Source organism: Emys orbicularis, chromosome 1, assembly GCF_028017835.1.
Source record: "Emys orbicularis isolate rEmyOrb1 chromosome 1, rEmyOrb1.hap1, whole genome shotgun sequence".
Taxonomy (NCBI): domain Eukaryota; kingdom Metazoa; phylum Chordata; order Testudines; family Emydidae; genus Emys; species Emys orbicularis.
Window position 1 is genome coordinate 353606463 of NC_088683.1, and position 26572 is coordinate 353633034.

At 49.0% G+C, this 26572-nt stretch overlaps 1 protein-coding gene across 1 annotated transcript in view; it reads left to right on the forward strand.

Moving 5' to 3' along the window:
- The window catches only part of GAB2 (GRB2 associated binding protein 2), a 191521-nt gene that overhangs the window by 106519 nt on the left and 58430 nt on the right, over nucleotides 1-26572 (forward strand). The window contains exon 2 of the mRNA XM_065423771.1: nucleotides 14473-14773. Within this exon, the coding sequence (XP_065279843.1) occupies nucleotides 14473-14773 (301 nt within the window). The remainder of the gene's footprint in view (nucleotides 1-14472; nucleotides 14774-26572) is intronic.

The following is a 26572-nucleotide window of genomic DNA, read 5'->3' on the forward strand; positions in this document are numbered from 1 at the left end:
TAATAATGGGGTCTTCAAAGTTATACCACAGTCCAATGGCCGGAAGTTGAAGCTAGACAAATTCACTGGAAATAAGGCGTACATGTATAACAGTGAGAGGAACTAATCATTGGAGCAACTTGCCAACGGTCATGGTGGATTCTCCATCATGGACTATTTTTAAATCAAGATTGGATGTTCTTCTAAAAGATCTGCTCTAGGAATTGTTTTCAGGAAGTTCCATGGCTTGTATTATACAAGAGGTCAGACTAGGTGATCACAACGGTCCCTTCTGGCCTTGGAAGCTATGAATCTATAATTATTATTTGTATTATGCAGAGTCCCAAATTGAGATCAGGGCCCCATTGTGCTAGGTGCTGTACACAGTGAGAGGCAGTCTCTGCCTCACACTGCTTAAACTCTAAACAGCTAAGACAGACCAAAAATGGGAAGATCACCAGAGAAGCAAAGTGACATGACCAAGGTCACACAGCAGATCAGTGGCAGAATCGGGGTAGAATTCCGGTTTTCCAATTCCCATTCTAGTATCCTATCTAATAGACCACACTCAACTCTACCACTCAGACTGAACTGCTGTCTTCCTCGTGCTGTGCCTGGCTGAGTTTATGAGGCAGGCATTACATAGCCGCACCCCTCACAAGGGCCACAAGGTGATACCCCAATTCACTCAGCACTTTGCTGTGTTCTTATACAGCTCCCTTAGGCCAGAGAACTCAGATACCTAGAGGCTTGCCTCAAATTACTAAATGGCCCCATCATCAGCTAAGGTAAATGGATGTCATCTCAGTGGAGCTATGCTGATTTACACCAGCTCAGGATCTGGCCCTGAAGCTTGGTAAACTAAACCCCGACAACAAACCTGTTACTAAGTTGTACTTGGTCAGGTCTGTTTTCACAAAGTGGTGCTGCAGGGACCTCACTGACAGTAAGAGAAAAGGCTTTGTCTTCAGTGAAATTCACCACTGTCTGTTTCTTTTGGTTTCCAAAGAATAACCCTGCCAGGACTGTGGAATCAGTACCAGATTGTGAAGGGATTGAGTGTAGTCTGATAACGCATGGATACTAATGCAGTGAATAATAGAAAAGTTTCCAGACTATATACAGGTTATACATCCATTACACAGACGCTTTGCACAACATGACAAACCTCAGGCTGGCTTAGCCTGAATTTCTGTGTCAGTTTCAGAAAAGTTTAGATAACACAACAGGACTGAGACTAGACTTGGTTGCTGAAACAACACAGACCTTCAGGCCTGTCACTGGCACACTGATTAATGTTCAGATGCAGAGCTACGAATGCAGCCAATATCTTGCCCTCCATAACCCAATGAAATCTCTCTCAAAACTGCCCTTCACTTCCATGATAAAGGCTCCGGTCCTTTACGGCCTGCGACACACCCATGTGAAGTCATGCCCTGTGTAATTGTGGTATATGGGAATTTTTCCTATGGTGCTGCTGCCCAAGGCTCCAAGCAGCTGTGGCAATGAAGGACAATCCCATTGTGATGTTACGAGCGCACACGGTGCTGTGACCACATTGCGTTGTGATGGTGTTTGGCAACGTGGTAGGGGATGTTCTAATGGCCAGGGTACGGGTTTGTTGGTTCATTTCTCAGCTCTGCCCCCAACTCTTAGTGTGTTCATGTCCAAATCCACACCGCAGTCCTCCCAACCCTGCTATAATTGGCTCCCAATGGTGAAAGTACCTCTCCAGACTGGCTGACACCCGGGCCTTTGTTGTGCTGAACCTCTGTTTATTATTATTGGTATTCCAGGAGGTCCTTGAGGCTCCAAGCAAGCCCAGAGCCTCAATGCACGTGGCACTGTACAAACACATAGTAAGAGAGCTTATAGTCTAAATAGACAAGCCTGAGAAAGGGTAGGAGACAAGAAGGATCATTCTCCCCATTTTACAGATGGGGAACTGAGACACAGAAAAATTCAAGTGACTTGCCCAAGGTCACTCAGGGAGTCTGTGGCAGCTCTGGGAATTGACCCCAGTCACTGCCTTAGCTATGTCTTCTCCAGTGAGTCTTTACTTTAGAGTGTTCCGCACCAAGGGTGGAGGGGAGGCTCACCTGTCTGTTCTCCCCTTTAACTACATCCACACCCTCCAAGCAGAGATCTTTCCTCCAGAGAAGTGGCCTTACCCTGTTCCTTTTGGAGTGTGGCAATGTCAGAGTCCCTAGAAAGCAGTGGGAGCAGCTCTGGAGGATTGAATGCCCTGCCCTGCCTTTGCCCCTGGAGCTGTGTTTTCCCACCTCTCACCTCCCCAGACAGAGCTGGAAATCTGGGGAGCCGTTTCCACATTCCCTGTGCTGTACCACTGCCTCCTCATGAGACTGTGGACCTGTCTCGGACTCCTCAACTCCTCTCGCCCACCCCCAAGTCAGGCCGCTCAGCATCTCATTAGACGTGTCAAGGCTCTTCCAGTACATCACTGGAGTGTGAATTCCTCTGGCAGGGGAAACGCAGTCAATTCTGCTCTCTGCCAAGCTGCTAGGCCAATGGCTGTGGGCTGAATATGTTTAATGGGGTGTTAGTCCCTTTATGTGAAGGGGTTTGTCACAGACACAGGATGAAAACGGGGAGGGGGTATTAGCGGCGGCTGCTGCAAAGGAGACTCATGCAGACACAAAACCATTTACGTGCACATTAACTACAGAGCTGTCATGGTGAAAGCAGGCGGGATTTGGAACCCCGTTTCTTTCTCTTCACTGTTGTCTGCTCATATAGACCTGGGAGTGTAGGGCCTGATTCTCCTCCACTCTATGCTAGGTTTTCCACTGGTTATCAGTCTATTGATGTCAGTGGAGTTGCTCCTGATTTTACACTGGTAGAAGTAAGATCAGAATCCAGCCCATGGCATCTAGAGGTGGGAAATGACTGTACTAGGCCGTACTAGGCCCATCTCCTTGCCATTTCCCTATAGGCTGTGTTAGTCCTCCTTTTATAGGATTCATTACACGCTGACAATGTGCTCAGCTCCCTGTGAGACACGAACTTCAAGAGGGTCCTCAGACACATACACACAAGGTATGCTGCATTATGAAATCCATTGCTCGACAAAAGGGTGCAGGGGCCAAGACGCCAGATACTGATTTAAAAGGTGCTGACATCCGATTCCCAAGACGTACACGGGCAGTGGTTCCGTTATGCAGCTTGCTAATCAAGTCCAGCAGAGTGGTTGGGACACCAACACCCTTTAAGGCCTTTCATAGCACGACTCGGTCAACCGAATCAAACCTAGCCTTAAGCGTGACATACGCCACAGGCAGCGGCTTCCTGAACTCACGCTGTACCTCTGACAACAAGCGGAGGGCCAAAATGGTGTCTAATGTGGACTTGTTCCTCGTAAAGCCTGACTATTGGGGGCGATGCTTCCAATGTAGCAGGGGCTCCAAACACATCAGCAGAACATGCGCAAACCCCTTCCCTGGCATGGACAACAAGGAGATCGGCCTGTAGCTCTTACATTCGCCACACCACCTCTTCCCCTTCTAAATGACATCACAATACCATCCTTCTAGGTGGTTGGCAAGGTTCCAGTTCTCCACAGCAGGTGAAAGATGGCCAGAAGTGATTCTGCTACTGCTTGAGCTAAAAAAAAAAGGGGGGGGGCGGGGCATGGGGGGAGCCAACAGCAAAACTCCCACTGATTTTGATAGGGGCAGGATTATCCTTAAATCCTTTAGTTGCCTGCTGCAGCAGAATCATACACCTCTTATGTGCACCAGCCACAAGGGGGACAAAGGCCCATGCTCTAATCCAGGGGTGGCCAACATGAGCCTGAGAAGGAGCCAGAATTTACCAATGTTAGGGTTACCATATTTTAATTTTTAAAAAGGAGGACACTCCATGGGGCCCCGGCCCCGCCCCAACTCCGCCCCTTCCCGCCCCAGCCCCGCCCCAACTCCGCCCCAGCCCCGCCCCAACTCTGCCCCCTCCCCTGCTTCCCGCGAATCAAATGTTTGCGGGAAGCCTGAAACAGGGAGGCAGCAGCTAAGCTGGGGCGGGGTGCGGCACGGCGCGGCTCTGTCCGGCCCCCCTGGCCGAGCGGCTCCCTTTGGCGGCCGGCCGGCCCAGGCCAAGAGGCTCTGGCCCCGGCGTCTCCCGCCTGGCTGGGGCCCCGGCCCCCGGCCAAGTGCCCGCACCCCCGGCCGAGCACCGCGCTGGCCCCCAGCCCCCGGCCGAGCACCGCGCCGGCCCCCGGCCAAGTGCCCACGCTCCCGGCCCGGCCCCCGGCCCAGCACCGCGCCGGCCCCCGGCCCAGCACCGCGCCGACCCTGGTCCCGGCCCCGGCCCCCGGCCAAGTGCCCGCGCCCCAGGCCCAGCACCGCGCCGGCCCCGCGGCCCCGGCCCCAGCCCCGGCCGAGCACTGCGCCGACCCCGGTCCCGGCCCCGGCCCCAGCCCCCGGCCAAGTGCCCGCGCCGGCCCCCGGCCGAGCGGTCGCGCCGGCCCCCGGCCAAGTGCCCGCGCCCCCGGCCCAGCACCGCGCCGGCCCCGCACCCCCGGCCCCAGCCCCGGCCGAGCACCGCGCCGACCCCGGTCCCGGCCCCGGCCCCGGCCCCCGGCCAAGTGCCCGGCCCCCGGGGCGGCCCAGCACCGCGCCGGCCCCGCGCCCCCGGCCCCAGCCCCTGCCGAGCACCGCGCCGGGCCCTACCTCCCTATTTTCCTGGACATGTCCGGCTTTTTGGGATTTCCCCCCCGGACGGGGATTTGAGGCCCAAAAAGCTGGACATGTCCGGGAAAATCCGGACGTATGGTAACCCTACCAATGTACATTGCCAAAGAGCCACAGTAATACATCAGCAGCCCCCCATCTGCTCCCTCCTCCCCGTTCTCAGCGCCTCCCGCCCACTGGCAGCCCCGACGATCAGCACCACCCCGTTCCTCCCCACACCTCCCGATCAGCAGTTTCTTGGCATGCAGGAGGCTCTGGGGGGGATGGGGGAGGAGCGAGGGCACTCCAGGCTCAGGGGAGGGGGTGGGATGGGGTAGAGTGGGGGCAGGGCCTGTGGCAGAGCCAGGTGTTGAGCAGTGAGCGCCCCCCCGGCATATTGGAAAGTTGGCGCCTGTAGCTTCAGCTCCAGAGTCGGTGCCTATACAAGGAGTCACATATTAACTTCTGAAGAGCCACATGTGGCTCCGGAGCCCCAGGTTGGCCACCCCTGCTCTAGTCCTAAAGTGGGTTACACTCCCAGTGGTAAGGGCAGGCAGGACACTTAAGCCCTGAATGCAGTGAAGGCCATGCTGGCAATTCTGGTGACCACGTGTATGGGTGGAAACAGTGCCTGGATCAGGCGGACCCATTCATCTAACCACGTTCTGCCCCCTAAGCAGGGCACATGCTCTCCTCTCTGATCAAATTTGTTCCCCTGTAATGGCCATAGCCATGGCCTTCTTATCAGCCATTGCTGTGACTGAATAATTATCAGTGAATTCCTTGCCTCACCAGCAAAAGGCAGTTTGAATGCCCTGCTTAGATGCTATCAGCACTTTTTGCTGCAGTTTCCCCCTTCATGTCAACTAGGACACGGTCAGGGAAGGCAATGTACTACACTGCATGTGCCAGGGCAAGCTATTACCTACCTCCCGTTCAGAATGGAAAGTGTACACTTGCATTAACCCCTCCATCACTAAGGAGAAGTGTGCTTCAGCTGGCTCCTCCTGCCTCCCTCGCCCATACCCTCACCACAAATACCCTGATTCTCTCCTAAACTGCCTATCCAAGAGACGCACCCTCTCCTGCAAACATGCTTTCCTGGGCCACTGTCTCCTTCCTCTTAGCCTCCAGGTATCTGCTTCTTGCACCCTCTCTTCACAGACATCTTCCTCCAGAATCCAGCTCCACCTCCCTACTTCACAATCTGATTGTCTGGTTCGTAACAGGTCACATGGGGAGCACACAAGGAGGTCCCTGGCAGAGAGGAGGCAAGATTCTTGACCCAGTCTACTTACCCCCTACCAGGAATCTTCCTCAGCCAAGCATGCCTCAAAAAATCTTTTCCTGTCTGTGGATAAAGCACCCCCCAGCCTTGTGCACTCAGCCCATAAAACCAATGGAGCTTCCACTTGCTGAGGATCTGGCCTCAAACCCATAAAACAGCCAGTTTTCAAGTATCATCCATCTGGAAACTGGACAGTTCTCTGAGGGATAACATGTCCTTTTATTAAGGTTCAGTAGAATCCTCTTATAATAGGCACAGATGGGTCTTCATGTAACAATTAAGTAATCATCCTGGTGATCAGAGGCTGAGACGAATACATTGTGCTGGGAGGTCTTTATTATTTTTTTCTTTTTTCATGAATTGCCTTAAAAAGAAATAAGGTATGAGGAATCAAAATATTTTAAAATGATCTAAAGGCCATTAAACAGCCATAATTTAGTGGAGAAGATGCCTGATATGAACAAAGGACCACACAGTGGAAGTTTATACCACACAAACATCATTATAGCTATTAAGCTACTGGCCCTACTCCACCATTTCAAAAAAAAAAAGCTATTGAACAAATTTAACCCTTGGATCAAGCTACATGGGAGTGAAATGAGAGGCTCTGGTATAGCTAGGGAAATGGAAGTAGGCAAAGGTTTCATACACACTGGAAACAGAGGGGACCAGAAATAAGCAAAAACTGAAAATTGAAAACAATACTGGGAACAGGCAGGGCCGGCACTTCCACTAGGTGACCCTAGGCGGTCGCCTAGGGCGGCAGGATTTGGGGGGCGGCATTTTGCCGCCCTCGGTGGAAATTCGGCGGCGGAGGGTCCTTCCGCTCCGCGTCTTCAGCAGAAATTTGGTGGCGGGTCCTTCACTCGCTCTGGGACCTGCTGCCGAAGTGCCCCGAAGATGAGGAGCAGAAGGACCCCCGCCGCCGAATGCTCAGAGGAGGAGCGCTGCTGCCTAGGGCGGCGTGGCCCCACGAAACAACCAGATAAATTAACTGCTCAACATACTTGGCCAAACCCATAAAGGCGTGCCCCGGCGTGGCTCCTGGGAACAGGGAATGTTTTTAGTGAGATACAGGGTGGGCCAGTTGCTAGAGCATAAAGCTGGGATTTCAAAGGGCTGCATTCTTTTCCTGGCTCTTCCACTGACCTGCTGTGTGCCCATCTTCTATGCTCTATAGGTGTTTATACTGCACTCATTGCTGTAGTATCTGAGCTCCTTCCAGTCGTGACCCATGAAGCCCAGCCCCAGTGTGAGGCTCCACCCCTGACGTCTGATTGGCAGAGTCCCAGAGTGGCTGACTGGCCTGCTGGCCCGACTGAAGCCAACATCAGGAAAAGGAAGTGGTGTGAACAACTGGGCTTCACTCTGTTGTGGAGTGTTCGCATGCGTCTTGTGCTTCCTGCTACACCTGCTATCTGCTCCCTGCTCCCGCTTCCCTGGTTTGAATTCCTGGCATTTTGACCCAGATTGACTTGTGGTTCCCCAGTTTGTCTCCAGCCTCAGACCCCCTGGTATCCTGACCCATCCTCTCTCTAGTTCCTATCTCCAGTTTGTCTCCTGCTTCTGATCTCCTGCTATCCCAACCCAGCTGACTCTTGACTCCTGTCACTGAGGACTCTGGCTCTGAATACTAGGTCTAGCCACCCATGACCTGGCTGTGACAGAGTTCCATTGTGCCAGAGAGGTCAAGTTGTCAACCCTGGTCTTTATCCTAGAGCTCTGGGCAAGTCACTTCATCCCACTCTTTCCCTTCCCATCTCTCCCAGACACTACGAAGTTGGGGTGCTCTAAGAAAACCTAAGGTAGCTAAATCTGAACGGTAATAACCTCCAGCCCCACGAAACAACCAGATAAATTAACTGCTCAACATACTTGGCCAAACCCATAAAGGCAGCATATGATATTGCTCTATATCACTTCAGAGAGGCTTCATTCAAGCAGGCTACATTACAACAGTGAAATACTCAAAGCAAAGGCCCTCTCCTAGAAAACACAGTCTGAATGATCACATGGTGGAAATAGATCCTGAAGCCACAAGGCACAATGGAAACTCAAGAGATAACTTTGTAAAGAATATAATGGGGGAGAAATTGAAACAGACATTCATTGACTTTGTTGTACAAAATTCAAAGAAGTAGGGGAAAGATCCCTCCTCAGCCTATCAGAAAGAATGATTCCCGCAAACAGACAGGCAGGAAAACTGTATCACCTCTGCCTGCTATGGACACTTCACTCATGATGGACACAATGGGTAAAATTCAGAGTCTAAGGGCTTGATCCAGCTCCATTGAAGTTAGTGGAAAAACTCACCCCCAAGTTCAAAGGGAATTAAATCAGGCCTGAAATAAGCATCAAGGAACCTCACTTGCATCCCCTCTGCATTTGGCCCATTATCCATCTAGCCTGATCCCATTAAGCCAATGGAAGAGCTCCCATTGACATTCAGTGGGGTTTAGATCAGACTCTAAAGCATCAAAGCCTTTGCTTTTATGATACTTCAATGCAGGCATCGTTTTCCCTTCCAAGGACAATTGACACAAGGCATTAATTCCCACTAGACCTGTAAAATCTGATAAATAGCTCTTTAGCTGGTGGGGACACAATGTAACTTAAAGGAATTTGACTAGGAGGAGTACAGTGTAGTAGCCATGGTGATGAGCATTATGAATGCCAGCCTAGATTAGGTTACACAGAAACTGCAAACCTGCTCCTTCTGTAAAAATATCAACAGACATGAAGAGGAGCTCTATGTAAGCACAAAAGCTGGTCTCTTTCACCAACAGTGGTTGGTCTGATAAAATATATTACCTCACCCACCTTGTCTCTCTAATATCCTGGGACTGACGTGGCTACAGCAACACAACAGTAAACTGATTTGTAAGAAAATAAATGAGATTCACATGCAGGGGCATGTTTTCTTTGTATGAGTAGATACCAGGTTTTACCAACAATCTGAGGTCATGTTCAGATTGACTACAGGGGGCTTTGGATGGGTTTGTCCATTGATAAGATACAGAACAAAGTAGTGGAGAAGTTGTAATGGGTTTGATGTCAGTGATGATGAGAAATTCTCTTTCTAGTGCTGCCGTATCTCACGCTAGTTGGTGTTTTTAATTAAAGCTTCAGCGCCTGGAGTCAGATGATTATGTGAGAATCTCACCTTTCTTCTTCTTCTTCTTCAAGAACCCCAAATGTATTGGGTGTTTTTAAAATCTTTTAAAAAAGAATGTCATGGTTTGGGGGGGCTGACGTATGATTTTTGAATGCTTAGGGTACACCAGGATTCTGGACTTAGCTCTGTTGCAGGCCCCTTGCCTCTCTCTTCTTCTGTTTCTCCATGTACTACATGGGGATAATAATCCCCCAGTATAGTGGTGTGAGATGTATGGCTCTTCAGTGCTAAGTATTATTACCCAGAAGCTAATGATGCATTCTCTTCATGGAGCTAGGCTAAAGGGGTAAATGTTTGCAAGTATAGAAAGCTGTTGTGAGGGACAGTGGAATGCGGTCTTGTTATTGTAGAACCACAGAAACAGGAGATAAAGAAGAGCGATTCGTTTTTTTCTGTAATGGTTACATATGGGGCGTGCACACACACCTCTATATATTTAGTTCCTCTAGTAGCAGTCATGGCAAAGAGAAGACTGTGATTGTTTCCCAAGCTGAATTGAAATCTGAAAGCCAGCCTGGTGAGTTGTATTGCTAAACAATTCGCTGCTCCACTGCATTTGTAAGATTGTACTGTGCCTGGTTTCCTGGCATCGACAGCCAGTTTGAGAATTAGCGCAAAACTAATTAGATTACAAATCTTGGAGAAGCAAACAAAGGCTATTTATAAGTCTTTATAAGAAGAGAAGTGAAAATCTGATTGTTCAGAGAAATGACTGCAGAGGTTTCTCTTTCTTAATTGGGTCACTGAATTCTCACAGAGCTAGTCTAAATACCAGAACAGGCCTTCCAGAATGCACTACAACAGTGACCAGAATGAAGTGGACACAATAAGTACTATTCTGAGATGTACAGTGTGTATGTGCACCACTGTCGTCTACTGGATGAAATCAGCACTGCTGAGTCCTGTAAGGAAGATCCTCCTTGCTTCTGGAGAAGAAAATCTGAATTCTATACCAGCTGATGCTATCAGTTTCTAAGTCATTGCATGATAAGGGCTGGCTCACGGCACATCTCCTATAACTGACATAATCTCCAGTGTACTGAGTGATGTTTTTGCCTTTATTATTAATTATGATTATTATTTATTTATAGCTACAGTACAATCATTAGTCATGATTCATTACCAACAAAGACAAGACTAGGTCCCTGGCCTGAATCACTTCCAATATAAGTGACATGGACACAACTTTCTTGTCAATGGGGTGTTGATAAATGAAAGCTGATGTAATTCAAGTGTGAAGTATTATTATTTATTATGAATAAACAGCCATGTAGGGTTGTGGCCATAGTTTCCTTTTGCTGGGATAACACGACAGCTGCCAAAGCAAATACCGTTCCAGACTGGTTTTCAATGTACCGCTCCTGTTTTCTCATGATGCTGTACCAGTTCTGCCCTGGCAGTATTTAGATACCAGCATGATTAGGTTCCTCTACCGTTCTAAGACAGACAGAATATATACAACCTAGTGCCTGCCCTCCAATTAAAACTTCTGCTTCCTTTCTCCTACTCTTGTTTTTGCTGGCTGCATGTAATTGGGTTATATCAGTAGGAGCCAAGGTGCAGAGATTTCTATCATGCACACTATAGTCACCCTCATCATTAATATGGCTATATAGCTTGCTACAGGTCCCAGCAAGTGATGTTCCATCTCAATAGGTCACTCAGATCAGAAGCATTGCATGATCAGAGCTGTAGTTTCCATCCCTGTATTAAAGATGACGGTGGCTGCAATCTTCTCCATGTTATGGAAATTAGGTTCAATCTTTGGGCTCCTGGCAAGCCACCAAAGTGTCCCTCGGTTGGACAAGTTTTCGGTACCAGAGGGGTCAAATTTACTTGAAACCTTTAGAGCCATTACGCATGGTAATTAATATCTTACCTCAGGCCCTGGGCTAGGCCCTGGGTGCTGGAGGACTTGAGTTCAGTCCATGCAGATGATGCATTGTGTCTGCAGCATGGCCAATCCCAACCATTCAAAAATCATGAGATTGTCTTAAAATTATGAGGTTTTTTTAAATAATAAATTTGGGATTCTTTTTATTTGCCTGTTGGTTTCTGGGCCATTAAGGCTCACATTTTCAAGCTTTTCTCCATAACCATGAGGGCTAAAAATAAAATGAGAGCTGAGATTACCATGACTCCAAGAGCTGGGGCTTTAAAAAAAAGCCACCAAATATCACAAGACAGCACGGGGGCTGTCCAGAATGCATGTGGTCATGGGCTTTGTTATGTGTGTGCCTACATTTTTTTTCTTTTAGCCTGTTAAACAAAATATTTTGGGTGAGTTTGTGTTCACTGCCTGTGGTTTTTATAGATAAAACTGACATTTATTCAACAAAAAAGCATGTGAACCTCAGGAACAAAATGAAAACAGTTCTACTTAGCTTGGCAAATGGTCAGCGAGCTATCTGCAATAAACCATTTATCAACAAATGCAGCTTTGTCAATGCAATGCAAGTTTGACACCAAGTTTATCTCTCACAAACACATTTGTTCTCCTTCATGCATGTATGATGTAAATGGTTTTAATGCAACTGATTGAAGAGGAAGGGATAGATCTTCAGGTGGAGTAAACTCACAGAGTTCCAACGAAGTCAAGGAAGCTGCATCAGTTTATACCAGGCAAGAATTTGGCCCTGCATTTCCCTACACGCATGGATACTAACAGAGACAGTGGAGACAGGGGAAGAACACACTCAGAAAGGTTTAATAAAGATTTGTTACAGAACAGAATTCACAGCTGGTTAAGTCTCTGACGCTCCCAAGGAGGCATGGTCCCAAACCGGGACCATGGATCCAAACACCCCTGAATCTTAGGGAAGTTCAAACTTAGAGCCTGGATTCTCTCCTGCACCACAATCCACTCAGTGTAAGAGAGGGGGCAGGGGACCATCACTGAGCTGGTTCTGGCTCCCTGATTCTCTGGGACAATCCACACCAGTCCCAGGCTAGGTTACAGCAGTCTATGACCTACTCTAACCTATGTCAGCTGGCAATGGTCTAGTTGGGGATGCTGAAGCATACCATGCACTAATATGCCCATGCATTGGAGCTGGCTGAGAGCTCCCCCCATGCAACGAAAGTTCTCGGCTGTCTGGATCCAGCCAGAGCAGCACAAAGGGGTCAGAACAGGGGAGAGAAGCCTGACTGAGATCTGAACTCCGCATGTCTGTAATGAACCAAACCAAAACCCTCCATCTGCCCTGGATCTGGAGTCAGACATTGCAGCTTGGGCCCAACTCTACTTCCAAGCATGGTGATTCCACACAAGGGCCAGATCCTGAATGGTGCTGCGCATCTACTGGTGCTGACTGACTCCTTGAGAGCTGAGTTCACCATGTTGTAAGATCATACTATACAATCTTAAGGAGGAGCCAGAAATCAATTATTTCCTCTCCTGAAGTGCTTTCCATACTGTCGTGCCATTTTATAATAGCAACAGGATACAGAAGTAGGTGGGGATAGCACTGGACAAACTTCGGAAGGTCTATCTCTGGATGAAATCTATGGTCTGTGTTAGGTAGGTCAGACTAGAGGATCACAATCATCCCATCTGGGTTTAAATTCTGTTAATAATAATACTTAGCACTTATTTTGTATGTTCAAAATGACATACAAACATGAGCAAATCTACCTTCCCAGAACTCCTGTGAGCTGGATAAAGCAGGATTATTATTTGCCTCACACAGAAGGGGGAAACTGAGGCACAGAGTGGGTAAGTGACCTGCCCAAGACCACAGAGGGAATCTGTCACAATCAGGATTTGGACTTAGGAGTCCTCAAACTGGGCTGCAGCCATGAGATCACTCTGCTTCTCGTGGATTTTATTTAGCTGGGATGAGCAATGCTTAAAGGACCTCTATACAAACCTACAGTGCCTGCAAAATTGGGCTGGAATCGGATGAGCTCTTGCTGGGCTGGGGGACTTCCGTACCGCATCCCCATAAAGACTATTGTTTAGAGTCACAATTTAGCCCTACTAGAAAATGCTAAATATAAGTAATCCTGTTAGGCATCCCCCAAACCCAAGCAGCAGGCTGCACACCGGTCTCTTCTGAGCATGTTTCACAAGATTGCTTCAGAGCTAACGTGACAGCCCACTTTTGTTTTGGGTTTTTTAAATTCCAGCTCAGGTCACAGATTAATTCCTGTTCTCTGCCTCCAGCAGCTGGGCCAATATGCATTCTGCGAACACATGTGCTTCTTGGCAAAAGGCATATGATCTGAAAACCAGCCCTTCAAGCGTGTCTCACTCAGCCAGCACTTTCCTACATACAAAACAGGTGTTTGCTTAGGGGAGGAAAATATTGGGGGCACTAAAATATTCATTACGTGAGTAATCGGGGGGTCGTGAGTCACATTTATTTTCCAGTTTGCCGAGGGCACCATAAACCCCCACAGGCTGTTCATGGGGGTAGCCTTGACAGGGATGGTTCTTTGAGAACCAATAACATTTTCTTTGCTACGGAATTTGATACATTTCAGGAAACAGAAGATTTTGCAAACAAGTGAAGCTTGGATTCTCCACAGATCTTCCTGGCACGATTCCCAATATTAAAAAACAGCAGCTTCATGTTGGCTTTGTTTGCCTCTCAAATACTGGCATTTAAACATGCATGGGATAGGCAGCTCTCTGACGCATACCCTGCTACTGTAAAGCCTCGATAGAACGCCTCTCGGGGATGTCTAAGAAAGGCAGCCTCCCTGGAGCATTGTGTCCAAAGGGGATGCGGTGCTTTTGCATTACTGAAATGTATTTCATCGTGATTATTGCTGCTAACGTCTTCCCGCAGGTCACTTGGCGCTGAGAGTATGACTATGTTGCAATCACAGGGTGTGAGTGCAGTTTGCGTAGACGTACCCTAGCTAGCTTCAACCTAGCTAGTGTGGGCAGCGTAGCAGTGAAGCCGTGGTACCATGGACTTCAGCGCAGGCTAGTACCCAAGTAACTACCTGGGGTTCTGGGCAGGCTTGTCCATAAGTGGCAAACATCATGATTGCAGTGTAGACATACCCAGAGAGACACAAGACATTCATGGGACACTCAGCTGAATATAGCAGCGTGATCAAGGACTTCCTAAATTCTAGTCCTGACTTGGAAACTTTCCGTGGTCTTCAACAAGTCACTTGGGGCCCCTTTGTGTGATGTGGTAGGCAGGACCTCTCAGGATCAACCCATAACCACTCTGTCATATAACTTACGTCTCCCAGTTCATTCGCACTGCCTGCCCAACGCTGCCGTGTGTTCCCCGGTGCAGTTTTAAGTGACTTGCGTGATGGGGAATGCTGGCCAGTGGGATCTCTGTATTCTCGGAGGGGTAAGACTGTTTCTCTTTGGTCCTCAGGCATGGAAGAAACGGTGGTTCATCCTGCGCAGCGGTCGGATGAGCGGTGACCCGGACGTCCTGGAGTACTACAAGAATGACCACTCCAAGAAGCCTCTGCGTGTGATCAACCTCAACTTCTGCGAGCAGGTGGATGCAGGGCTGACCTTCAACAAGAAGGAGCTGCAGGACAGCTACGTCTTCGACATCAAGACCAGCGACAGGACTTTCTACCTGGTGGCCGAGACGGAGGAGGACATGAACAAGTGGGTTCGCAGTATCTGCCAGATCTGTGGCTTCAACCAGTCTGAGGAGAACGCAGGTACAGTGAGAGTTATGTCTGGAATATGAAATATGGCCTCACATGTCAGACTGTGCTCTAGAAAGGAGGCTAGACCCCAACTCTTCCCCTTGGGAATCCAGCTTCTCTGTTAGATTGGAGTGTGAGTTAGAGGGCTTGAGCCCTGTTTCTGTTCCCACTGTTGTCAATGGGAGCAGGAATGGGCCTTTTAATTTCTAAATGGGAAGTTTTCTCCAGTGTTCCCCACCCAGGAGTTCCAGATTCCTCCCAGCCCTCCAGCACTTCTCTGACTTCCACAGCATGGCAGCAGGCTCTGATCCTGCCTGCTCCCTCATTAATTCTCACTGTAGCTTTCTGTCTTCCATCCTTTCCCCAACACTGAAGCTCGCTCAGCTTGCCGTTTCCAGGAGCTGATGTTGATCATTTCTTCCGTGGCAGAGTAATGGATGGTCTTGTGGTTAAAGGCACTGACTTGGGATTCTTGAGATTGAAGTGCTCTGATGCAGGCTTCCCAGGTGACCTTAGGCGAGTCACTGAATCACTCTCCATGCTTCAGTTCCCTTCCATACCAAGGTGAGGAGTGACCTTATAAAACCATAGATAGCTAGGATGTAACGGAGAGCATGGTTTTGAGACGTCAGGGAGGTTTAATGGGCTAAGTCAGATAAGATGTAATGTACAGATAGTTCCGAATGGCATGCAGTCGAGCACACCATTCATAAGATTTTTGCTTTCCCATCTTTCTACCTCTCTGTCCAAGGTTTGAGCCTTCTCAGGTATATTTTCTACATTCTCAGTTGTTGTCAGCAGTCTCTTCAAGGGCTTTGGGCCTTGGCAGTGGGACATCCTCTCCTTAAAAGGTTTCGTTTAGCTGATTGACATGGGTGGGATCAAATGGAAGAGACAGGCTAATGGGGGAAGATTCTAGAAGAAACATTGTATCCTGTCCACATGACAGAACCCACCTCTGCAGTTGGCAGGCTTAGCCAAGGAGTGATTGGGTCAAGGGGAATCAGTTACCTAGCCATCCCAAAACATGGTCCCTGTTGGACCCAGGTGAGACATTGGCAGCAGTTGACAGGTAAAAACTGGTGGTGTTCTGTGTAATTGGAGGGTCACATTTGATTCACCAGCACTAAAGGCATCCTCAGCTGCACACAATACTGTTGTTTTCTGGTTTGTGCCGCTGTTGCCGGTTTTCTCTGTGTTACCCAGAGAGCGTCTACACAGACCTGCAGTGTTAGCACAGCCCCTGTCAGTGTTCCCCGCATGCACTGGCTGAGCAGGGAGGTTTCTTTGCAATGTCACACCGTACAACATTTGTAGCGTGGTGAAAAGACACCACAAAGCCCTTCAGGTTCCCATACAACGCAGGCAGCTAAAAGGGCCATGGAAGAAAGGCAGTGCCGTCTGGAAAGGGGCACAGGCTGAGATACTCAGGCAGCAGAGGGATCCTGCGAGTGTCTCCCAATTCCATTATTATTTCTAATATCTGCTGGTGTCCCCTGCGTTGCGAATGCCTTTTGGGTACATACCTAACCCTGACCTAAGGACATTTGGGGAGCCCGAATATAACAATCAACTTCTGGCCCATGTCTTGGGGTGCAGTGGCAACCAGGACTGTTGAACCAGCTAAACAAAGGAGCAGCAGGCAAGGTCGAACCTTCAGAATCGATGCTGCCTTGAGCCCACTGCCAGTGAATATAGATGAAGGATGGCGTAATATGTCCATCAAAAACTCCCTATCACAGGTCCCCAAACTGTGGGATGCGCCCCCTAGGGGGGCATGGAGGAATATTCAGGGGGGGCACAGCAGGGCCCGAGCCAGCCCCCATGGGGGGTAGGGAGGGAGCACCACTCAGCCCCCAGCCGCAGCCCTCAGCCGCAGCCCTGGCTTCCAGCCCTGGCCCCAGCCTTGGGCCCCGGCTATGGCGCCACTCCCGGCCCCAGCCCCGCCCCCAGCCTCGGCCCCCAGCTGTGACTCTGCTTCCACCCCCAGTCCCGCCCCCAGCCTCAGCCCCCGGCTGCAGCTCCACTCCCAGCCCCAGACCTGCCCCCAGCTGTGACCCCAGTTTCAGCTCCCGGACGGGGCACAGACAGGGATAAGGGGAGGGTGCAACAAGAAAAGTTTGGGGAACCACTTCCCTATCACGATGTCACAGATCTGCAGGATTGGTGCTAGGCCCCAGCTTCTAAACAGTCTCTTGGAGGTACCCAAGTGTGGCAGACCCCCAAGGGATCCCACTCTTCCTTCAGGGTAGGTCCCGCAGCCTCACCACCTCCTCGCCTCAAGCCTCTGGGCCCCAGCACGCCTGCTTCACACCGTGAGTTCTGCCCCACGAGTTCAACTGAGCTACACGCCTGGCAGAGACGTGTCCACTCTTCAGGGACTAATGCACCCCAGCAAGCGTTTGCACTGACACCTAAGCAGCATTTTTGAAACAGAGTAGGATTCATTAGTCAACTAGCCCACAGCACTGGCAGCCCTTAGGTTAGCAAAGAGACATCGAGATTAAAGCATAGGCCATTCTGGTCAAGCCAAAGCAATTCACCAGCCAAACTGAGGTGAATTTCATGTCAGGCTCTCCCTCTCGCTAACCTCCTTAGTTAGTCCCAGGAGACAGCCACCAGCCTCTTTCAGAAACCAACTCTTTATTCCCTGCCGGTCACCTCCCGGTGCTTTGTGTTCTCCAGGCAGGGCCATGCTGAGTTCACAACCCCAGCTGAGAGGTGAGGAAAAGCCCCTTCCTCTGGGTCATTGATTGCTAGGTGTGTCAATGTTCTGGCCATTGGTGTTTTCCATGGTCTTCTCGCATTTTCCATTGCTATGGGTTGGCGTCAGCCAGTCCCCTTACTGACCCATTCAGTCTGCTCAGACAGCTGGGTGACACGCAAGCACCTAAGGCCATGGCTACATCAATGCACTTGCGCCGCTGTAAGCTCTGTAGAGTAGCCGCTCTAAGCCAACAGGAGAGAGCTCTCCCGTCCATAGGCGCCGACTTCCCCTCTTTCCCATGGGTGCTCGACCCCTCCTCTGCCCTGGCCCTGCCCCCACGCCACCTCTTCCAGCAGGCTCCGCCCCTGCCCCGCCTCTTCCCCAAAGTCCCCACCCCATCTCCACCCTCTCTCTGCCAATATTCCAACTCCTTCCCCAAATCCCTGCCCCGGCCCCGCCTCTTCCCCGCCTCCTCCCCTGAGTGTGCTCTGGTCCCGCTCCTCCCCATCCCTCCCGGAGCATGCTAATGCTGCCAAACAGCTGTTTGGTGGTGGACGGTGGGAAACACTGGGAGGTAGGTGGAGGAGCAGGGATGCGGTGCGCCCAGCGGGGGAAGATGAGGTGGGGCATGGGGGAGGGGAGCTTGGCTGCCAGTGGGTGCAGAGCACCGACTAATTTTTCCCCGTGGGTGCTGCAGCCCCAGAGCACCCATGGAGTCGACGCCTATGCTCCCGTCAACTTAATTAATCCACCCTCAATGAGCGGCGGTAGCTAGGTCAGTCCTTTCTTTCCACCTGATGCATCCTATCTGATACACAGATTGTAAGCTGTCCAGGGCAAGGACTATCTTCTTTGCTACATGTCTAGCACAAGGAGGCCCTGATGGTTGCTTGGGCTTCACAGATGCTATCGTAATAATGCAACCAATAATAGTAACCAACTTTAATTCATTTTGGTCAATAATAGAGCAGCTGCAATCTGCACAAACTAAACCCTGCCAAAAGGTTGTCAGGCAGGATAGCAAACAGAGCGTCACAAGAGCACAAACCCAACCTTCAGCGGCTGACACATGAAACAGGACGTCACCTTGGCAATGATTTTATATGAGTGGTATAAAGAACCCTCGATAATCTTGCAAACATAAATTTACAAAGAAAGTTCAGGCTAAATAAAGTTCATTCCGATCTGATGATAATTTCATGGCCATCAGGATTCAGTTTAACAGCAGACACCTTTTTCAAGAGCTAGAGCAGACCCGATCACAGTAGTTGCTGTTTTGCTTGCATTAAGCTGGAAGAAATTTTATTGCAGACAGAGTTTTTCTATTTAGCAAAACAAGCCAGAGAGAGCAGAATCAATACTGGACTTAAGCAAAATATAAGTCTGGATATCATCAATCTGATAGTGAAAAACAAGCCTGTGCTTACGAATAAACTCACCCCCAAGGGAGCACAAGGATTGTTAAACTGCAGAGGTCCACAAGTAGGTCCCTGAAGGACCCTGGAGTGACATCAGCAAAGAAGAACAAAAATCCCTTCTTGACACAAAATAGCTGTTGGTGAATGCTGTAGGAAAAGAAGCCATTCAATGCAGTGCCAGCCTGCCAAGCACAATTCCTGAGTCAGTCTTAAAAAGGGCTGTGAGGGTCTGCACTGTCAAACTCAGCAGACACATCCCATGGCGTTAGAAGAGATGTTCAAATTCAGATCGCACCATGGAATTATTCAGAGCTTTCACTAAAGCTGCATTGGTGCTATTGAACAAAACAAACCAAAAAAACCACCAGACTGCACCTGGTAATCACCACACCTGCTAACTGAAAGCCAGTGCACAATGATCCCCTGGCTATTTGGAGCCAAGTTCTGGTTTTGAGCTCTCCCATTTCTGCCCATGGACCTGGGCCCTTCACTCCAGAAGAACACAGAATTTGCATCGCAATAGGTCATTGAATGCAATGCAACCCTGTGATGTGCACTCTTTATGATGCTTATCCCGGTCTCAGGCCTGATTAATCCATCCTAGAGCACAATCAAACCCCTACCAAATTTACCCTACTTAATGATGAGTCGACATACAGTGAGAATCCATATTGTATTGTTCCCGTGACAGCAGGGATTTAGCAGCAGGAAGACAGTACAGTTCTATTTTTGCTACACTCACTCTATGTAGCACATTAGCTCCATTTGTTGCAGTGATTGATGGTACAGAGAGGTCATGGGACTTACCGAAGGCCACAGAACAAGTCTGATCCCAACTGGAAATAACCCAGGTCTCCTGGTTCCCAACCTTATGTCCCATCCAGTGGAACAAACAGCCTTCCCTGACTACACCTCTGCCACCTCCTCCATCTCTGCTACAGACCCTGATTTATGTAGCACTAGAAGTAAGCTGAAATCCTCCTCTGGGCTCAGCCAGTGCTCATTGATACAGAATACGCCCTGATCATTAATCCGATCGACCAGCAGCAGAGCTCTGGGAGACGGTGAGTAAATCACAATTCAATGGGTGGGAATGTTAGCTAGTGGTTACATCACAGCGTTGGGAGTGTCCTGGGTCTCTTCCACTTCTCCAACGCACTCTGCGACATTGGGCAGGTCATCTGACCTCTCTGGCACTCAGTTTGACACACTTGTGAAATTATTATCTGTTCTGCCATAGTGCCTAGGGCCCCTGCCAGGGACCCTGGGAGACTCTCCGTAACCTAGGTCAAAATCCTTTCACCAGATCTTCAGCTGGTGTAAATGGGTGTAGCCAAAGGCCAAGACACTGGAGCTTTGCTGATTTTTGCCAGCTGCTGATCTGGTCCAGTGGGGCTTAACTTAGGGTCCTCAGGGTCTTGCAATAATTTGCACACACACCAAGATACTTAAAGTACAATTCCCCCTTGTGGGGTCTTACTTACTAAGTGTGTTCTAAATGCACACAGTTTGGCCCCTCAGACCCAGATGCTTCCTCTCCTCGTCTCAGGATTCCCACAGCTCTCCTGATTAGTGCCTATGTTGTGGTAAAGGCAAGGGTTCCTCTCCGTGGTTCAGAAGTCCCACCGCTCTCCTGCTTGGGACCTGTGCTGTGACTAGGGCCAGCTTCCCCCAGCCCACTTGTAGCCAGTTTCCAGCTCTGCTTCACAGTACGCCTCTTCTCCCCCTTGGTTCAGAGGGCCCACAGCCCTCCTTCTGGGGCCAGGCAGGCATCCTCCTCTCTGAGCGGTCCGCCCTCTCTCCTCCTTTGCCTCTCTGGAGGCTTCTCCTTTATTATCAGGCCACAACTGGTTTAGCCACATAACCTACCTGTCATTTGGCTGTGACAGCTTTCCCCAGGCAGGCTGAATGAGGCACAGATGGGGCTGGATCCAATGGGGCCAGTCACCCTGCGACACTTCCCTTTCTCATTTTATGGGGTATGTGCGTGTACAGTCAGCATGTGTGGGATGGCACGGGAGGTGTTTTGGAGCATGGAGTAATAACATTTGTTGTACATTTTATGGTAAGGGGTTCTTGGTTTTCACTCCATACCTATGCTGGTACTTTTTAGTAGACTATATTGCCCTCTTTTATGTGAAAGTCATTCATTGCTATACTTGACAAAGCCCTGCCTGGGATGATTTAGCTGGGGATTGGTCCTGCTCTGAGCAGGGGGTTGGACTAGATGACCTCCTGAGGTCCCTTCCAACCCTGATATTCTATGATTCAGCTTGAAGAAATACAAGCTCATTGTTATTTTATTCTATTTCTAACCATCTGTATTTCCCTTGCCCCAGTGGGCAGGCAGGCTGATCTCAGCTGTGAACTGTACTTTCTCATATGTTCTGTTTGGTGGGGGGGGGGGGGGGAAGGAGTCTTGCTAAAGATATTTCTTGTGTCATTAACCCTCTTTAGGATCACATGAGGGCTCCAGCCAAAACCCAGCCAAGGTGTATTTTGCATATGGGGGGGGGGGGGATTGTAAGTGCCTAATTTAATTTTCTTTGAATAAAATATGTATCTGGAGATCTAACATTCACTTTTTATAAGTGGCCATGAGTATGCATGATACTGTATGTTGAGAGAGACTGGACCAGTGCAGAGCACTGACCTAGGACTAGGGAGACCTGGGTGCTATTCCCAGACCTGATACCAATTCACTGTGTGACTTTGGACAAGTAACTTTGCCTTTCTCTGCCTGTTTCCATTCCCGCTGTGACGGGTTGGATCACGGAACCCCCCTTGGGAGCTGCCAACTGATGTGCCAAGACTACTTCTGCCCCTGCTTTCCTGCCCCGTCAGCTTAGGACTTCAGTGCCCTGCCTGGTTTGAGCCAGACTCGCTAGCCTGCTGCAAACCCAGACCCAGGTCTGAATCATGTCCCCTAACAGCTGTAGGCTTGACTGAAAGCAGCTAACAGAAGTGTTCTTGTCTTTAACACTCAGATGCCCAACTCCCAGTGGGGTCTAAACCCAAATAAATCCGTTTTACCCTGTATAAAGCTTATACAGGGTAAACTCATAAATTGTTCGCCCTCTATAACACTGATAGAGAGATATACACAGCTGTTTGCCCACCCAGGTATTAACACATACTCTGAGTTAATTAATAAGTAAAAAGTGATTTTATTAAATACAGAAAGTAGGATTTAAGTGGTTCCAAGTAGTAACAGACAGAACAAAGTAAGTCACCAAGCAAAATAAAATAAAACATGCAAATCTATGTCTAATCAAACTGAATACAGATAACCTCACCCTTAGAGATGCTTCAGTAATTTTTTTCCTCAGACTGGACACCTTCCAGGCCTGGGCACAATTCTTTCCCCTGGTACAGCTCTTGTTCCAGCTCAGGTGGTAGCTAGGGGATTCCTCATGATGGCTCTCCCCTTTGTTCTGTTCCACCCATTTATATATCTTTTGCATAAGGCAGGAATCCTTTGTCCCTCTCTGGGTTCCCACCCCCTCCTTCTCAATGGAAAGACACCAGGTTAAAGATGGATTCCAGTTCAGGTGACATGATCACATGTCACTGTAACACTTCAAGCCTTCATTCCTCCCAGCCTGACTCACAGGAAGGCTTGCCTGCAAACAGAGCCATCCACAGTCAATTGTCCTGGTTGATGGGAGCCATCAAGATTCCAAACCACCATTAATGGCCCACACTTTGCATAATTACAATAGGCCCTCAGAGTTATATTTCATATTTCTAGTTTTAGATACAAGAGTGGTACATTTATACAAATAGGATGATCACACTCAGTAGATTATAAGCTTTGTAATGATACCTTACAAGAGACCTTTTGCATGAAGCATATTCCAGTTACATTATATTCAACATTAGCATATTTTTATAAAATCATATAGAGTGCAACGTCACACCTGCCTTTTGCCTATTTACACTGAGGGAACAACTGTCTCCTACTATGTATTTGTACAGTGCCTAGCGCAAGGGGGCCTGGATCTCAGCTCTGGTCTTTCAGCTCTACTGTAATATAAACCATAACAATAATAATACATTAATGGAAGAAGATACGGTCCCTACCCCAAGTCGAAGGATCAGATTCCAGGAGAGAAAAAGTCGGGGTTTTGGAGAGGGAATAAGATTAGCTTTTGACATTAGTCTGAATTTAGGAGCAGTGACCTCTCCCAGTCAGTTTTAATAATGTAGTAACACAGTGAAAGAGAGTTGGAAGGGTTTTACATGTGATTTTATTTCTTGTCCACATTGTCCTCTGTTGATGTCCTTTTCCCAAACCCTCCGGCTTGTGACATTCCCCTGGTTTTATTGCAGAGACTGTGGGAACACTAGGAATAAAAGGCCAGGCTCACCAAGAACTAGTCTGAATGAACCCGGTTTTTCTGCCTCGTGTTGTCTATTCAGACGGACACGTGCCTGGGTTTCTCCCCCTGCTCTGCACGCAACAGCAAGCGCTGCTGAGATGAGGTTGGGAGAGAGGTGGAGGGCTCCTGAGTTACCTATGGTCCCGACACTAAAGCTTTAGCGTTAACGCCAGGGCATTTCGAATCAAAGGTCAGCTCAATCACCAGAAGAACTCTCTGTGCTTTTATTGTCTCACTGAACGTCACAGCCAGAAACCCACATTCACTTTTCATGGAGAGACTGAGTCTCTTTTGCTGGCACTGCTGGGAACAAGGGGACGATTAATGAGGAGAGAGTTGGCCTGGGAAAGTAGTAGTGTCCAGCCCTCAAGCGGTCCCACTGAAATCGATGAGCAAAGTTCACTCCCGTGGGCAGGGCTTGTAGGATTGGGCTCTTGGGCAGCACAGCGTCGGAAGCCGTTTCTCTCCATGTCAGGCAGGTTGTTAACACAAATGCAACAGCAGCTCTTTTGTCTAACTCATGGGCACTCACAGACAGGCTGAAACCCCCAGCCTGCAGCCATTCAGAATCAATGGCAAAGCTCCCACTGACTCCAAGGAGAGCTGGTCTGAGCCACTGAGGAAGGTCTGCCTTAAGCTGGTCTTCAAAGGGCAGGGCGTTCCAATCAAGGAGAGCTGAGAATACCGGACTCTTGTTGGGCTGTGTCTCCTCCCAGCTGCATGGTCTTAACTACATACAGACATAATCTAGAAATGTCAGGAGCTGTTTCTGCTCTGAAAAATTAAGACGTTTTCAGTCCCACTGTGCATTAAACTAAAAGTTTTGGTAGCTTCCTGCTCTAGCGTCCCCAGCAGAAATGACTGTCTCTCTCTTCTTCCTTCTTGTCTGTATGATCTGGAAGCTGGATGCTCTTCTTCTTAAGAGTTTTTGTGAGGGCCTGTGAGATTATCTTGAATAAACCCACGGCCATTTCCAGCTGGATATGGTATTCTTCACTGGCTGTCCCATAGCACTGTATGAGAACTGACGCTGTAGCCCAGCCCGAGATGGCTGCATTTCAGCAATGGGACAGGCAGAGAGAGAGTGCATGTGTAAGTCACTTTCCCTCTCTATGATAGTGTTCAGTGTTGCCAAGTTTCCTCACAGTATTTGATGACCTTTCTAAAGCCTCCAGCCCCGGGAGGCATGTGATTGTGTGAGACTCTAAACTTTGATTAAAAAAGGAAGTACGTCTCTAGCCCTCATGGTTGCAGAGTAAAGGCTGAAAAATGTGACCCCTAATGGCTGAAACCAGAGGGCCTATATAACAATGATCCTAAATATATTGTAGATTAAATCTCACACACGTGAATTGTGAGGTCCTAACTCCTGATTTTTGAGCAATCCGGGTTGGCAATACAGAGGGCTGCATAATGATAATAGCTGGAGAGATGAAGTAAGAGGCCCAAGGAAGGGGACATCAGTCAGCACAGTGAGAATCCCCTGGAACCACCTGTAAGCTGTCTGAGGCAGGGACTCTTTCTGTTCTGGGTTTGTACAGCACCTAGCGCAATAGGGTCCTGCTCCATCACTGGGACTTCTAGGCTCTTCCGTAAAATAAATAATAACGTCATACACAGAAATCATCTTCCACTGCTGACTCATCTACCTGGCTTGTCACTCCACCCATATCCCCCCACTCTTTCATTCCCTCCCAGGGCTGCCCTCTTCCACTCCATCAAACACAAACCTCTTGCTTTTACTTCCATGCTCGCCACAGTTTAGCCCTGCCCTACCCACTTGCCTTTGCTGTGCCCACAATGCAAGCCTCCATTTTTCATTGGTCTGTTGCTATCATGGAACAATTTAACACTCACAACAGACTCAGGTTCAGCTGAAACGGCACCAGGCTTTATTCCGGGAACACAACACAGTGCCTAGCTGGTGAGGAGCCAGGCAGCCATTGCGCTGAGCAGACACTGACTGGCACTCGCTGAGTTCTTATGTAGCTGGTGTGGGCAGCCTCTGGTGGGCAATGAACAGTAGGGATTAAGTGATACTAATTCAGTTACAAGCCCTGCACAGGCTACATGAGTTCCTTACAGCTTCTCCCACAAACACCTTTGCTCTTTCTCCCAAACTGCCCCTTATACATAGGGCGGTCTCCGAGTCTGTGTTAACCACCCCCTCATCCTCTTTCCAAGTCCTTCTCACACCTCACCTCTGCCACGACACATGCAGGAAACTGCTGTCTGGTAAAAGCCTGGTAGGTGACAAACCATAATTACTGCACCTGATTGGCTAAGAATTACGCACACGGCTAGTCTGTGCTAAAACATGCCATTGTTTTCGTTACTTCACCTTCTCCGACCCACCCACTTGTTTGTCTCATCCGCCTCCTCGGTCTTGTCTCTCAGACCGTACGCTCCAGGAGGCAGGGATTGTCATTTAGCTCAGTGGGGTTGTATTATGAATGTTAACGTGATGAAGATATGTTTGCAAATGAGACTTGAGACGAGACGGGGAATAGATACAGGCAGGAGATCCAGGAAGACTCGTCCAGATGGCAGGAGCTACAGAAGAGCAAAGAGGATGCATGGAGGGACCACGAGCAGGCTGCTGATAGCAGAGCAGGAGGGGTGTGAATGGGGGAGGAGATTAATGAAGTATATGGGACAAGGTCGGTAGAAGGTTTTAGAATCTTGGAGAGTTTTAAACAGTTCAATGGATGGAGACGGAGCCTCCTCTGCTTTCCATATATAACCTCCCTTGAATACCTGAAGTTCAGTACCCTCAGAAATGCCACCCTCCTACCTCACCCCTGTGAAAGACAGCAGTGACAAGGTGACATGAACAAAAATAACTACTGTGGAGTCCTTGCTCTGTTGCTGCTGCTGCCTCTTGTGCTGCCAAGCTGAATTCAAATGCCGGGGAAACATTAACAGCTGCAGTGAAGTCCAACTACTTCCTTGCCATTGTGCCTGGCACATGTTCATTTCTTTTCATGCTAGCACTCATGATGCAGGGCACTGGGTGATCTGACCTGCGTGGTTTAAAGGGCGGTGGCCAAGAGTAGATTACATCCATAGCAGGTTAAGGCCTGTTTTTCAAAAGGCAGCAGAACAAGTGGACATGGAAAAATGCGTGTGTTCCCACAAACCCTGTCATTATTTGGTTACCTGGGTGCAAGTGTATTTACCCAGCTGGCATGCCCACATTGGGGACCTGCAGACTAGTCATACGTGCTTTGTTAAGTGCCGCGAGCCACCTTGCATTGTTTGCAGTTGCAGCGTTGTGCCCGTGTTTGACTGTTCGGCCCTTATT